At 37.3% G+C, this 15,396-nt stretch overlaps 1 protein-coding gene across 2 annotated transcripts in view; it reads right to left on the bottom strand.

Annotated features, from left to right (window-relative positions):
* The window catches only part of pi4kab (phosphatidylinositol 4-kinase, catalytic, alpha b), a 59,979-nt gene that overhangs the window by 43,014 nt on the left and 1,569 nt on the right, over window positions 1-15,396 (bottom strand). For both annotated transcript variants that reach the window (XR_014028951.1, XM_081349127.1), the window contains exons 2-16: window positions 13,524-13,640; window positions 12,486-12,579; window positions 11,742-11,830; window positions 10,946-11,018; window positions 10,607-10,869; window positions 9,485-9,551; window positions 8,138-8,286; window positions 6,248-6,313; window positions 5,994-6,090; window positions 5,672-5,860; window positions 4,357-4,457; window positions 4,147-4,276; window positions 3,073-3,202; window positions 976-1,071; window positions 261-444 (exon numbers count right to left, since the gene is read on the bottom strand). Coding sequence is in view for 1 of the 2 variants with exons in the window: in XM_081349127.1 (XP_081205253.1) it covers window positions 261-444; window positions 976-1,071; window positions 3,073-3,202; window positions 4,147-4,276; window positions 4,357-4,457; window positions 5,672-5,860; window positions 5,994-6,090; window positions 6,248-6,313; window positions 8,138-8,286; window positions 9,485-9,551; window positions 10,607-10,869; window positions 10,946-11,018; window positions 11,742-11,830; window positions 12,486-12,579; window positions 13,524-13,640 (1,845 nt within the window). In the remaining variant the exon portion in view is untranslated. The remainder of the gene's footprint in view (window positions 1-260; window positions 445-975; window positions 1,072-3,072; window positions 3,203-4,146; window positions 4,277-4,356; window positions 4,458-5,671; window positions 5,861-5,993; window positions 6,091-6,247; window positions 6,314-8,137; window positions 8,287-9,484; window positions 9,552-10,606; window positions 10,870-10,945; window positions 11,019-11,741; window positions 11,831-12,485; window positions 12,580-13,523; window positions 13,641-15,396) is intronic.

Below are 15,396 nucleotides of genomic sequence, written 5' to 3' on the forward strand. Positions count from 1 at the left end.
TGCGCAAGACAGACTCTCACATTCCTGTAATTATGCTTCAAAATGGACACCTCCTAATTCTGTAAGAAATAGTGCAAGACAAGCGACTGAATCCACTGAAAATAAATGCAGCGTTGCTTTTGCAGCTTCACATCAAACGGCTGTAATTATTCAGCCCGTATGCACGCGTGTGTGTGTGTGTGTTTGTGTGTGTGTGTGTGTGTGTGTGTGTGTGTGTGTGTGTGTGTGTGTGTGTGTGTGTGTGTGTGTGTGACTCTCACATTCCCCGTGATGACCATGCAGCCCAGCTGGTCTATGATCAGCACGTCTAACTGCGAGGGCGGCTGGCAGAACTTCTGCTGCAGGATCTGCAGGATCGGCTCCATCACTTTAGGACTGTCTCTCATGGCCACCGCGATGTGACCCAGTGCTCGGATGGTGTGGTCCGGGATGAGATGGGCTTCCCTGAGGACAAACACACACACATCAGTCATCTAACTCAAAGAGTTAAAGTTCAGAGGTCACACACACACTGCATGTGAACCGTGTCTATTATGTGTATGTGTGGGTACGGTTCTGTGTGAGTGTATGAATGTATTCTTCTACAGAAGCACTTTCAATTTTATTGTGACAATGTTTTACAATGACAAAATAAATGATTCTGAACCATGCGAGAGGAGCAAACAGAGAGAGCGAGAGAGAGAGAGCGAGAGAGAGAGAGCGAGAGAGAGAGAGCGAGAGAGAGAGAGAGAGAGATAGACAGAGAGAGAGAGAGAGCGAGAGAGAGAGAGAGAGCGAGAGAGAGAGCGAGAGAGAGAGAGAGAGAGAGAGAGAGAGAGAGAGAGAGAGAGATAGACAGAGAGAGAGCGAGAGAGAGAGAGAGAGAGAGAGAGAGAGAGAGAGAGAGAGAGAGAGAGAGAGAGAGATAGACAGAGAGAGAGAGATAGACAGAGAGAGCGAGAGAGAGAGAGAGAGAGAGAGGTTTGTTTTCCTCACTTGTCATTTTCCTGGGAGATGTAGAGCCGGTTGGACAGGCTGGCTAAGAACGCCTCCACGATCACCGGATCCATAGTGAGACCGGCTTTCAGACATCTGCACACGACAGGAGGCGCTCGTGAGGAACGGGGACTTGAAGAGAAGCTATTGTGTGTTTTTTTACATGTTCATCTTTCTTTAGTGTGTAATGTTGACGTTTGAGCATGAAAAAGGCTCAAGTTATTCTCTATAAATTCAAATTCAAATTCAGAATTGCTTTATTGGCATGACTGTACATATTACAATATTGCCAAAGCTTGGAACGCATAGAATAATTATAAAGACGTGTAACAAATTATAATATCTGTGAACATTTTACACCACAGTGTTTTAACATGTACACACGCACATATCACTGAGGGTCACTGTGGTGGACAGTAGGGAAGCACACTGAGGTCAGACACACACATTCACCTGCTGTCTCTCAGGCTGTGGCACACACACACACACACACGCACGCGCGCACACACACACACACACACACACACACACACACACACACACACACACACACACACACACACACACACACACACACACACACACACACACACACACACACACACACACACACTGGGGATCCGTCTCTGCTTTGTGTCTCTCACACTCTGGAGATATTCTTCCAGTTCATAATTTGAATTCAGATTTCGATTGAATTGTAATTTACTTTGGGTTTTAGTTTCCTGATCCCAATGTTCCAGATATGTATTTTTAGACTGTTTGATCATTTGGTTTATTCTGATGTGTGTGTGAGAAGCAGTGCTGGTCTGAGACTGGTTAGTGTTAGTAGAGTTAGTCCGGTTAGTGAGTCTCAGAACCAGCTGACTGAGGGGACTCTTTATCAGTGTCAGTGTTTCTGAACTCCCTGAAACATTATATCATATTATTAAACAGATGTTAAATTTTATTATTTTATTTTAAATTATATATTATATTTATTATATTATTTTATTAAACAGATAAGTGACATTTTATTATTTTACATTATATATATATATATTATATTATTAAACAAATAAGTCACATATTATTATTTTATATTTTATATTTATTAAATTATATAAAATACCAGTAAAAAAAAAGACATTATAAACACTATAAACTTTTTGTTTTAGTTCCTTACTCCACTACAAATCCTTTACATTTAATGCTATTTAGGAAAAAAGCAATATAAGAGTAAAACAAACAAATTATAGTGGGATTCAATTTAAATAACATTATCATAAAAGCCATTTCTAAACAAATTTATTTAAGGGGATCCTATTATGCTTTTTTGTCAAGTTTATCTCTCTTTAGTGTGTAATGTTGCTGTTTGTCCCTCCAGCGGGAGTTCTTCTCTATATCAGTGTCAGTGTTTCTGAACTCCTGAGTTTCTTCCAGGAACGAACACGTCACAATACTCCTCATTTAAATAATTAATGTGCAGAATAAAGGGGCGGGGCCTGGTTGAGTTAGTTAGTAGTGTGTTAAACTGGCGGTTATGGTAAGGGGCGGGACATTTCCCAAACACACTCGAAGCGCTCGACCAATCACAACACACTGATCCAGCCGACCAATCAGAACACAGTGTGCTTTTCAGAAGGAGGGGCTTCATAGAGACAGGAAGTAAACAGAGCGTTACTGACAGACTGGGAAGAGAGAAGCCGCAACAATGGAGAATATGAGGAGAATAATGTGTTAAGCATGATAGGCCATTTTTTGTTTTTGGGCTACTCTTTTAAAAAGGCCATATCCTAGAAAACATTGGGAATTTATCATCACAATGGGAATGTTTACATGCAGTGATTTTCGTCAATCCGAATGTATCGATCCGTTTCAAATTCTGAAAGTTTTCTTTATATGCACCCTAAACTAATCCGATTCACATATTTGTTTATATGTGCATTACATTTATTAACATTAAAAAATTTCAGCGCATGCACAGCTTTACAAAAATAAATAAAAAATGCTGTTAGTGAAGGATGGAGACCCGCAGCAAAGCACTGTTACTCAATAAAATGGTCATGAAAAACTGAAGTGAAACCTTGACTAACATCACTGGGCCGAAGTGAGCCTGACCTGCAGATGTTATCGATGGAGATGTCTCTGAGCTGCTCGTACATGGACGGCTGGTCTTTCCTGTTGGACAGGAAGTTGAGCGAGGGCTGAGAATGCTCATTGGTCACGTTTATTTTGATCCCGCCTCCTCCTGAAGGAAAGAGGTTCAGAGGTCAGGACAGGGAATAGCATTTAATGCATTATAAACCATGTGAGAGAAGCAAAAACTCCATATAGATAGATAAATATATAGATAGATATAGAGAAAATAGATCAAATAAATAGATAAAAAAATATATAAACATTAAAAAAATAAACAACAGATAATCAAATAGATAAGAAACTAGATTATCTATATATGAAATGAAAAATAGATAATATATAAATTAGATAAATAAATATAATAAATAGATAAGAAAAAAGATAAATAAAAAATAAATATACAACAGATAAACAAATAAACGTAAGAAAATATATGAACTAAATATAAAATAAATAGATCCAAAATAGATATATAAACTAGATAAATTAAATAAATAAATATTCAAATGAATAGATAAGAGTTTATAAATAAATTAAATATAAATAATATAAAAAATAATATAGATAAATAAAAAACAAAAAATAGATAGGTGAGAAAATGTATAAACTAAATATAAAATAAATAAATAAACAACAGATAAACAAATAGGAGTTTATAGATAAACTAGATATAAATAGATAAATAAATTAGACAAATAGATAAAAATAGATAAATATACAACAGTTAAACAAATAGACATAAGAAAATAGATAATTATACATAATACACAGATAAAAAATAGACGTATAAATAGATAATATATATAGATGTATATAAATAAATAAGATAAAGATAAATATGAAGTAAACAAAAGATAAACAAATGGATAGATAAGAAAATTAAATGATATAAATAATAAAAAATAGATAAAAGTAGATGTATAATTTATAATAATTGTATAAATCAACAAACAACAGATAAACAAATGGATACGAGTTTACAGATAAGCAGATATATAAATAAATTAGATAAACAGAAGTTACTTTTATCAAGAGTAACAAAATGCATCTGACCTGAAGTGCACTGACTGTGATACTTGTAGAGTTTGATCAGCACCGCCGAGGGAACCACCAGGAAGTCCTTCAGAGACACGGTGGCGGAGTGAGCGATGACGGGGAAGCGCTCGCACAGACGCCCTAAACCCTGAGACACACACACACACACACACACACGTCATTCAGTGCATGAACTCTCACACACACAGCCTGGTGTCGTGGCTTCACCTGTAAGCAGCAGATGAGCAGCGGCATGTGAGCGATGATCACTTTACTGGATGTTTTGGACTGAAGCTTCTCTGATAGTTTAGAGCACAGATTCTCAGCTCCTGGAAGACCAATTAGAGAAATCACTTTATTCAACATTTGCAGCCCTTTCCCCAACACAGAAACCAACTCCAACTCAGACGTGACATCTGTTATTTACACTAAAATCATGTTCCCTTCTACAAAATGTCATTATTGACTGGATGGTGAAAAGTGACTGGATGACTTCTGGTCAGTGTCATTTTAGTATTATTTACAAAGACTGAAATTGTATTTTCATGTTAAATATACTTAAATATTCTTTGCTGCATTTACAACTTTTTGTTACATCACTTTTTACATTAAAGGCAACTTTCTAATGTTTTTCTATCTAATACTTATTTCATTTCAGATTTATTTCAATTAATGAAATGTTTTTAATAGTTAAATATATGTAGACGAACTAAATATAAAATAAATAAATAGATAAAATATATATATTAGATAAATAAATTGGGGGGGGGAATAAAAAAGATAAACATAAAGACATTAGAAAATAGATTAAATAAATATAAAATAAATAAATAGATACAAAATAGAAATATAGATAAACTAGATAATATATAAATAAATTTTAGTTCAAGTTTTGGTAATTTTGTTGTGCTTTTGTCATTCATTGTATAACAATATATACAAAATATTTCTAATTTATCCAACATTTATTTTTCAGTTCTAGTACTTAGTTGCAAAAAATTGGTATAGAAACAATTTTCATTTAAAAATTGCAAGTAAAGTTAACAAATAATCAGCAATTTACACATTGAATTCACATTGAAAGACTGAAATATAATTTTTTGTTAAACATACTTCAAAAAACTCCCTTTCTACAGTGAAGGCAACTTTTCTTATTTTCCATCTAACACTTCTATTCCATTTCAGCTTCATATCAATTCATGAAAAGTTTAATACTTTTAGTTTACGATAACAAAAATATGAAATTATGTGTATAGTATAACATAGTTTGAAACAATTTTCACTCAGAAATTACTCTGAGTAGAAAAGACTGAAATATTGTCTTGCAAAACATAATCTTTTACGTGCACAACGTCAAAAAAGAAAAAGAAAGCCATTTCAAAGTAAAAAGATCGATGAAAGATTAAAAATACAATAATAGTTCACAGTAAGACCAGAAATGAGTCAGTTGTGATTTCATGTTTAACCCAGAAAAATCTGCACTGGAGTGTGACAACATGCCCCGGGCTTCAGCTGCAGTATTGTGATTGTGTTTGTGACAGACCTTGCTCATCTTTGACGGCCCACACCATGAGGTCCACGCAGGCAGCGTTGGCATGACAACGGAGCTTGAGAGGGCTGGGTTCCCCTGGCAACCGCTCCTCATGGAGAACCCTCTGGAGCTCTGATTGGCTGCTGCTGAACTGCTCCAGCACGAACTCATGAACCTCTTTCACGAAGCTCGTCTGCACATCTGAGTGGTTAACATGAAATATTCACACGAGGCAAAGGTCAGACACAAATAAAGAGGAACACTGAAGATGCGATTAATAAAGCATTTAGCTTGAAGAACGGCTCAGTTTAGACGGAGGCCACAGTTCAGCAACCTTTCATGTAATAGAGCGTGTCCCGCAGCATCTTGAACATGCTGACATACAGCGGGTCGCTGAAGGCTCTGTAAAAGAGACTGACGGCTGGATTCGCCTTCATACATGGAGAAAAAAAAATAGAGGAAGGGAGAATTAGGAAGGACAAACTGGTTTGTGACGGTATTTGCAGACAAAATACTGTATAATGTATTTTCTACAGGATCTTGTGTGCAGCAGGTGTAAAGAGAGTTAATGAAACATGTAAAGTTTACCTCTGTAACTTCGGCCACGATGGAGTCCAGCGTCTTTAGGAAGGAATCTGAGACAAAGTGCTTCACCTGCAGAAACATATGATGAATATACAACACAGATTAGACTGATTCAAGAAGCTTCACAGTAATAAACATTCAAATTATGCAAATTCTGCTGCAGAGCCGGAGGGTTAATCGATAGAAGACTGCAATCTCGATTCAAACACCCACGCAATCTTTTCAACCACACAGTATCATTATTTCTGTCTTACAATAACTCAGATTATCACAAAAGTCCTGGGATTAAAGTTTATAGTTTGGCTATAAACACTGGTGTAAACAAGATTATATCAAATACATCGTTACACCAGTAGGTGGCGACAAGGGACTGTTAAAGAATTTATTTGTCATTGAATCATTCATCCAAGAGATTCGTTCAAAAACGCTTGATTCATCCAGAAATTAAACAAGTGTAGTCTTTATGAGAGAGTCGTTGAATCATACACTCAAGAGATTCATTAAAAAAATGCTGATTCATCCAGAAATTAAACAATTGAAGTCTTTATGAGTGGGTCATTGAATCATTCATTAAGAGATTTGTTCAAAAACGCTGATTCATCCATTAATGAAACAAGTGAAATCTTTATGAGTCGTTGAATCATTCATTTAAGAGATTCGTTCAAAAACGCTGATTCATCCAGTAATGAAACAACTGAAGTCTTTATGAGCGAGTCGTTGAATCATACACTCAAGAGATTCGTTCAAAAACGCTTGATTCATCCAGTAATGAAACAACTGAAGTCTTTATGAGCGAGTCATTGAATCATTCACTCAAGAGATTCGTTCAAAAACGCTTGATTCATCCAGTAATGAAACAACTGAAGTCTTTATGAGCGAGTCATTGAATCATTCACTCAAGAGATTCGTTCAAAAACGCTGATTCATCCAGTAATGAAACAAGTGAAGTCTTTATGAGTGGGTCATTGAATTATTCATTCAAACAGATTTATTTAAAAATATAATTAATTCAAATGAATTCAGTCATTATTCAGATCAGTTCAGTTCAATAACTGTGTAAATGTCGAGCTATAAGCAGCTCCAGGTCTCTGTGCCAGTCATGTGACTGAAAACTATGAATAGTGTCGTTATCAGCATCAGCCAATAACGTTGGCCGATTAAAAGAAGGCCTAGTTGTGTAAGTTACAAAATCTACTGACAGCTCTGTCAATGGACAATAAAGATGTCTGTTCTACTGTATTTGAGTAAACATCATGTTAAAGAAGTGTTCCTTCTAGCAATTTCATTTGCCATTATTATATTCCATTTCCTACAGTTTGGGCGTTATATCAGATCACAGATGACATCATGTCCATATCGGGTTATTACTAGTGATGTCATGAGGGAAATATTCACATAAGGAGTTTATTAATACACCCTTGTATTATCTGGCAAACAATGTGCATATCACATTAAGTGTGTGTGTGTGTGTGTGTGTGTGTGTGTGTGTGTGTGTGTGTGTGTGTGTGTGAGTGAGAGAGAGAGAGAGAGAGAGAGAGAGAGAGTGAGTATGTGTGTGAGCAAATGTGTGTGTGTGTGTGTATGTGTGTGTGTGTGTGAATGTGTGTGCGTGCATGTGTGAACTTGTGTGCGTGCATGAATGTGTGTGCACTCGTGTGTGTGTGTGTGTGAGAGAGTATGTGTGAGTGTGAATGTGAATGTGTGAGTGTGAATGTGTGCGTGTGTGTGAGAGTGTGTGTGTGTGCGAATGTATGTGTGTGTGTGACAGTGAGTTAATGTGTGAGATTGTGAGAGCATATGTGAGTGTATGTGAGTGTGTGTGAATGTGTGTGTGTGTGTGTGTGTGTGTGTGTGTGTGTGTGTGTGTGTGTGTGTGTGTGTGTGTGTGTGTACCATCTGTAAGAGGCGTCTCAGCAGCTCTACAGGGACGTTTATTTCTTGTCCGCTGGCACCGATGAAGAGAGGAGAGATGGAGAAGCTGGAACTGACGGTCGTAAAGTAATAATCTGGATTCACAACACCGCCATCGGCCAGATAAGAGCCTGGCAAAACAATAAACCACATCAAACAACCAGATTTACATGTTCTGAAAATGTAAGTGGTACTCAGAGCCACGATGAGGTTGCAGATCGAGGTTTACAGGCTCAGACACACATCTCTGTGGTGATTTGGTCAGTAGAAATGGATTTTTTCACGCGTTTTATCACCAGCAGGTGAAATGGTGTGTGTGATCACTTCGTAAACTAGCAGCATACTCTCCTCAACAACACACAGGATTTAAGAAATCATTAAAATGCTGTAGAACAACATGTGCAAAACTTTAAAATGCCCCATTATGCTTTTTCAGATATTATCTTTCATGTAGTGTGTAATAGAGATGTTTGTGAATGTAAAAGCTCTGCATAGTTTCAGTGCAGATAAAAAGAGTTTTTGTCTCCTAAAAGAAAGACGTGATTCTGAACTGAAACGAGTCGTCAGTAATTCAGTCTCACTTTCTGCTGAACCTGCGTAGGTTTGTAACTAATTTGTATAATGCCAGACTCTGGTCTTGATTGGCTGAACAGCGTCTCTTAGCTCCGCCCTCAAACACTGTAGTTTATCTGAGACTGGAAGAGTTTGGTTTGTGTTGTTCATGTCGAGAAGACGCAGTTTTCTGCTGACAAAGCAAATCCACTTTGATGAGATTGATACAGTAAAACCCACGCCGTCCTTACTGTTCGTATCACTGTGATCAAGAGCTGAGATTCAGATATGATAATGAGGCATTTGGTTTCCGACCAATCAGAGCAGAGCAGCTCTCAGAGAGGCGGGGCTTAGAAAGACTGAATCCTTGATCGAACCGTTTCAGACACTGAGAGAAAAGAGCTGATGCTGCAGTGGAGATTATGAGGAAATTAAAGTGTTGTTTGACATTGGATGCATGTAAACCAGTTGTAGGAGGTCCAAAAACAAAAGAATTTAAAATAGCATAATAAGGGCTCTTTTAATACACTTTAAATCTTATCAATAGCGATGACTGACCATTAACCACCACTACCTCCTTCAAGCTATCAGCATAACTCAGCAGTGACTCATGAAATCTCAAGCAAATGGAATTAAAACAAACACGCAGAGAACTAAAGGTGCTTATCCAGAAACAAGAACATGACCTCTGAACTCAGAATCTGCTGAAGAATGTTCAGACGTTAAAACCTCCAGTTCACAGAGATTAGAGTTGTGACACAGCAAACCTTACATTACCTTCAAAGTACTGCGGGCCTGGAGTCGTTGGAGAGCAGGGCGACGGGCCGCCTCGGTCAGGACTCACCTGAGGACACACCAATACATCACATCACACCACTCATAACACTGCATCTGCTGAACGCACAGAATTCATGGATGAACAACTAGTTATTTCCCCAAAATGTGCAGCATTCAACCAGAGCACAGTGCGTCAGGTCCTATATCCCACAATGCAATGTGCTCAACTTGACCTTTTCCAGTTTGATGAATGAACACAAGTACTTTCAACTGTGAATTAACAGTTCTAGATAATGCTGCCAGGGTATAAGACATTAAGACATTTAAAATATATATATTTTTCCAGTAAAATATACATTTCTAATTTTATTTAGTTTTTAAAAATATTATTAGTTTTAAACAAATACTTTTTACAAACATAATTTTTGCATATTATTTTTAATAATTTATTTTAGCTACTTATTTTACAAACATAATTTTTGCATATTATTTTTAATAATTTATTTTAGTTACTTATTTTTTTCCAAAACTTTGCATATTTTTAAATAATATTAATAATAATAATTATTATTATTATTTACTTAAAAAAAAAACTAAAATTATTGTTGCATTTTTTTTAATTAATTATTGTATCTACTAAAAATAATTATCTAAAATTATTTGTACATATTTCAATATTAATTTATTATTATTTACTTTAAAATTTTGCAAAAATAATAAAAAATTTAAAATCATTTACATCATATATTTTCTACAATTTTTGCATATTTGTCAATTAATAATTATTTATTTACTCAAATTGCTTTTCTAAAATTATGTTTGCATATTTTTTCCCAAAAAAATTTGTATTTATTAAAAAAAAAAATCTAATTATTTTCACATTTTTTCCAATAATTATTTAACATTTATTTACTTTATTTTTTTGTGCTTTTCAATAAATCACTTTTTTTCTGAGATAATAAACAGACATCACCCGCTGAATTAAACACAATATAATAAGGTCATGTCAAGTACCATAAATTTTCTTTGAAACGTTAATCATTGCATAATGCATCCTTTTACACGTATGTTTCCTCAAGTAACAGACAGTGTGCACAGCAGAGACAGAGAGAGGTCTGAGACCTGTGCGTCGGGGTTGGCGATGCCGCTCTTGCGTCTCAGCGTGTCTCCCTGGCAGGCCGTGAACAGTGAGCTGGGCAGAATAGAGCGGAAGTCATTGAAGGATCTCCTCCGAACGCCCTCGGTCTCCACACACACACGGTGAGCCGGCGGAGGCGTTCCTCGAGGGAAGAGCTGCGACAGGAGAGGCTCTTCACCGTTACCGTACCGCCCGAAGGCTCGAGTCACGCCCAGAAGACACGGGACCACATACCTGCACAGGTACACTGAAGAAACACCACGCCAGTCAGACCAGTGCCAATCCAAACGTGTGTGTTTATGTGTAGTGCTCATGGGAATCACCTTTATCTTGGTTCTCGGCCGTCTGGCAGATCTCCAGTAAAGACTGCATCACTTCCATTACCGCTTCCAGAATCTAGACGGAAAGACATTAAAGGGGTGGTTGATTATGATTTGACTTTTCTAACTTTAGTTAGTGTGTAATGTTGCTGTATGAGCATAAACAACATCTGCAAAGTTATGATGCTCTTTTACAGAAATTGCTTTTTAAGGACTACAACAAACGGCTGGTAGGAACTACAACAAGCTTCTTGACGGGTTAGTGACATCTCAAACCCTAAAATTTACATAAACCCCTGGGAACGCGGTTTATAGATTATCAAGACAGAATATGCTAATCAATGACTAGAAGATAACTACACATAAGCTTCATAAATTCATCAACTAACATTCAGAAATGTCCTGTTGCTTCTACATGCTGTCACTTCTCCTCGAGTCTCTCCATCTTTGGTTTGAACATAAAAGGCTAAAAGTTTTTGAAATGTTCAGTGCGTGTGTGTGAGGTAATCAGAGCTCCTCACACACACACACACACACACACACAGGAGCTCTTGTAGCTCCGCCCTCTGTGTCAGGAGCAGCAGCTCATTTGCATTTAAAGGAACAGACACAAAACGGTGCGTTTTTGCTCACCCTCAAAAAGTGACAACTTTAACATGCTATATAAAAATATCTGTGGGGTATTTTGAGCTGAAACTTCACACACACACTCTGAGGACATCAGAGACTTATACCACCCCTTTAAATGAGTGCAAGGGGAAAATAGCATGTAAATGTGCGGATGCGCTGAAGACCAGACCTGTGTGCGAGACTCTGGGTCTCTCTGAGCCACGTCAGACAGCAGCGTCACCAGACAGAAGCTGAAGTTCTCCGCCATCGGGAGAGTCTCTGTGTGCACATACAAACACAAGCTGGATTTTTAAGCGTCTATTCATGGAAATGCTTTGGATAGAGTGTTTTATTGTGAATCTGTAAGAATTACAAGGCTCTGATGGCAAAACTGAACTTACAATACAAGAGTACAGAATACATACACTACTAAAAAGTTTGGGGTTGGTGAGATTTTTAATGTTTCTGAAAGAAGTCTGCATTTCTTTAAATCAAAAATACAGCAAAAACAGGGAAATATTATTACAGTTTAAAACAGCTGTTTTCTATGTGAATATACAGTAGAGTGTAATTTATATCCTGTGATCAAAGCTGAATTTTCAGCATCATTACTCCAGTCTTCAGTGTCACATGATCCTTCACAAATCACTCTAATATGAGGATTTGATGCTCAAGAAACATTTATGATTATTATGTTGAAAACCGTGATACATTTTATTTTTCAGGATTCTTTGTTGAATAGAAAGTTCAAAAGAACAGCATTTATTTGAAATAGAATATTTTGTGTCATTATAAATGTCTTTACTGTCACTTTCTGATCATCCTTGGTGAATAAAAGTATTAACTTCTTTAAACTTTTAAACAGTGTGCATGCTTACATATACAGTAATGTACTTGATAAAGATGCATGAGAGACGAATAAGCAAACTGGTACCTTTGCACTTCCTCCCAGCATTGTCCTCCACCCATTGCACTCTGGGTAACCCCTTGAGCAGACTCAACAGGTAACTTACCACGGTATCTTTGTGCTGAGAAAGACAAATATCACATACAAACCAAGTGTTGGAAAGATGCAAAGTCCATCTGAATACACTTGCAAATCAAATCCAAAATCTATTTACAGTATATGCTTCAAAAAAGAAACTCAACTGCATATAGTATGTTTATGGAGAAATTATGCAATATATTTACATTAGAAGCAGGATGGCGAGAGATGAAGAAAAGAGTGTGTGTGTGTGTGTGTGTGTGTGTGTGTGTGTGTGTGTGTGTGTGTGTGTGTGTGTGTGTGTGTGTGTGTGTGTGTGTGTGTGTGTGTGTGTGTTAAGTGGCTTAACCAGCTCTAATCCAGCTGTGATCACATGATCTGGTTTAGCAGTGAGTTTCTCTCATAAACCAGCTTTCACACACACACTTATTTATTTGAGGACGTTCCCAAAGGGAGTTGTGTCATATTTAGCAACAATTTTGACCCCAAAAAATACAGTCAAACCAAAAATAATTCAGACACCAGATTATTTTACTAGTGTGTGCAGGACACTATAGTTCATTTATAAATGAGGAGAGCAAAATAAAGTAAACTGTGACATATTACACCCAAAAATTCTTCATACAGTCAAATTGATAAAAATGTGGGACCAAAAATGATTCGGACACTTTGAGCTGATCATGTTTTCTGAAGTGTTTTGTCTTTAATTGCTAATGCTCTTTTTACACACAGACTGAACAAAATGAAGCATTGGTATTATTGGTAATGGTATTATCTAATTGTGTAGTTAAATTTAACAGCTGACAGATATTCAACATAATTCATGTGTGAGACAGTCTAACAGAAGGATGGACAAAACCAGTCAAATATCAACTGATTTGATCATATTTTATTACCATTTTCTAAACTATAGTGAATAAACTGTGATAATGTGTGAAATGTTGTCTGAATAACTGTTGGTTTGCCTGTAGTTTCGAGCTCTTTCACCTGTAAATCTGACTCGACTAGGAACACCGCCAGAGCGACGACCGCATCCCTGCGCCGAACATCCAGACTGAAGACGCCTCGGCTGTCACACGGACACATGCACAGCAACTTCTGCACCTGGTGGAGGAACACACCAGACGACAAACACACACACTCTTATCGGCTCCAGTGAGCTGTCACAATATGAAACGCTCAACTTCCCTTTAAGAAAGACATGAGCAGATCTGTCAGCAATCTGCAGAACAAGAACAACCTGTTAGGGGATAGTTCACCCAAAAATGAAGATTCTGTCAGTAATTACTCTCCCTCATGTTGTTCCAACGCCATAAGACTTTCGTTCATCTTCAGAACACAAATTAAGATATTTTTGATGAAATCTGAGAGAACGTCAGAACGGAGGCTCACTATTGGCCAGCATCACACACATGACCAGCGTTAGCCAATAGTGAGCCTCCGTTCTGACGTACAACCCAGAAGCGCTGCGCTGTTACACTACGTCAACTCACTCAGAGAAACACAGAAGAAAATGAAGAGTTGAATAAAGTTGTTATTTTTGCGCACAAAAAGTATTCTCGTCTCTTGATAAACTTAAAGTTGAGCCACTGTAGTCACTTGGACTATTTTAAACATTGTCTTTACTAACTTTTCTGCGCCATCAGAATGAAATTACCTAGAAGCCTATGGAGGAGAGAGCCAGCTCTCAGATTTCATCAAAAATATCTTCATTTGTGTTCTGAAGATGAGCAAAAGTCTTACGGGGTTGGAACAACATGAGGGAGAGTAATTACTGACAGAACTTTCATTTTTGGGTGAACTAACCCTTTAAAGGGGACATATCATGAAAATCTGACTTTTCCCGTGTATAAGTGCTATAATTGGGTCCCGGCGCTTCTACCAACCCAGAAAACATGAAAAGTAAAACCCAGTAACTTTGTTTTGGTCCAGCCTTTCTCTTTAAGCATGTCAAAAAATAAGCCGATCAGATTTCGCTCTCCTTCTGACTTAGGAAGAGGATCTTATTATAATATTAGCGGCCCTTAATCTGCACGTTTACACCCGCGGCGCCGACATTTGGTTTTCGCAACTAACAACAGTGTGACCAGTTCTAACGCAATGGCAAAAGTTTGAGCAAAGCATGAAACTGTCCTGTCATTGAGCACAGACGAGCACTGTACACTATTAGACAAAGCAAATGTCACAGCTGTCTTATAAACACCTCAGGGAACTGTCAACTTGTATAAAAGTTAAACATGACAGTAAGTCGATGAGATGATCAACGTAACTCCACAATAACTACATAAATGTGTCCACTAACATTCAGAAACATCTAAAAGTGAAACTCTTCCTGAGTCTCTCCGTAAGGCTGCACTCGCTACTGTTATCTCTGAGATTCTGGATGAGTGAGATCGGCCTGTTTATCGGGCCTGCCAGAGTATCTGAAGCTCAAAAGGCTCCGCCCTCTTCTGAACGAAGGCGGAGCAACAGCAGCTCATTTGCAATTAAAGGGACACACACAGAAACGACACGTTTTTGATTATGTAGCATGTCTGGAACAGACTCTCTAACACAAAAGACCACCACACGACCACTCAACAATGAGATCCAACGGCTTTTTTCTTTTAATCTGTAAACAAATAGAGATCATCAGTGGATCAACGGGGCATCAGCTTCTCTCTCTCGTGTACACACAGTAATATTCACGGAGAGAAGCAACATTGCGTGTGCTCATGAGCCTCGTGCACAGGTAGACTCTGGCTATTACCAAACTTAAACAAAATAAATAAATCGCATGTAAATAAAATAATAAATCTGATTACCATACATTTATAATCTTCCTTGTGATACATCACATTAATACTCTTATTAATACATA

This window comes from Scardinius erythrophthalmus (assembly GCF_964197995.2).
Source record: "Scardinius erythrophthalmus genome assembly, chromosome: 20".
NCBI lineage: Eukaryota > Metazoa > Chordata > Actinopteri > Cypriniformes > Leuciscidae > Scardinius > Scardinius erythrophthalmus.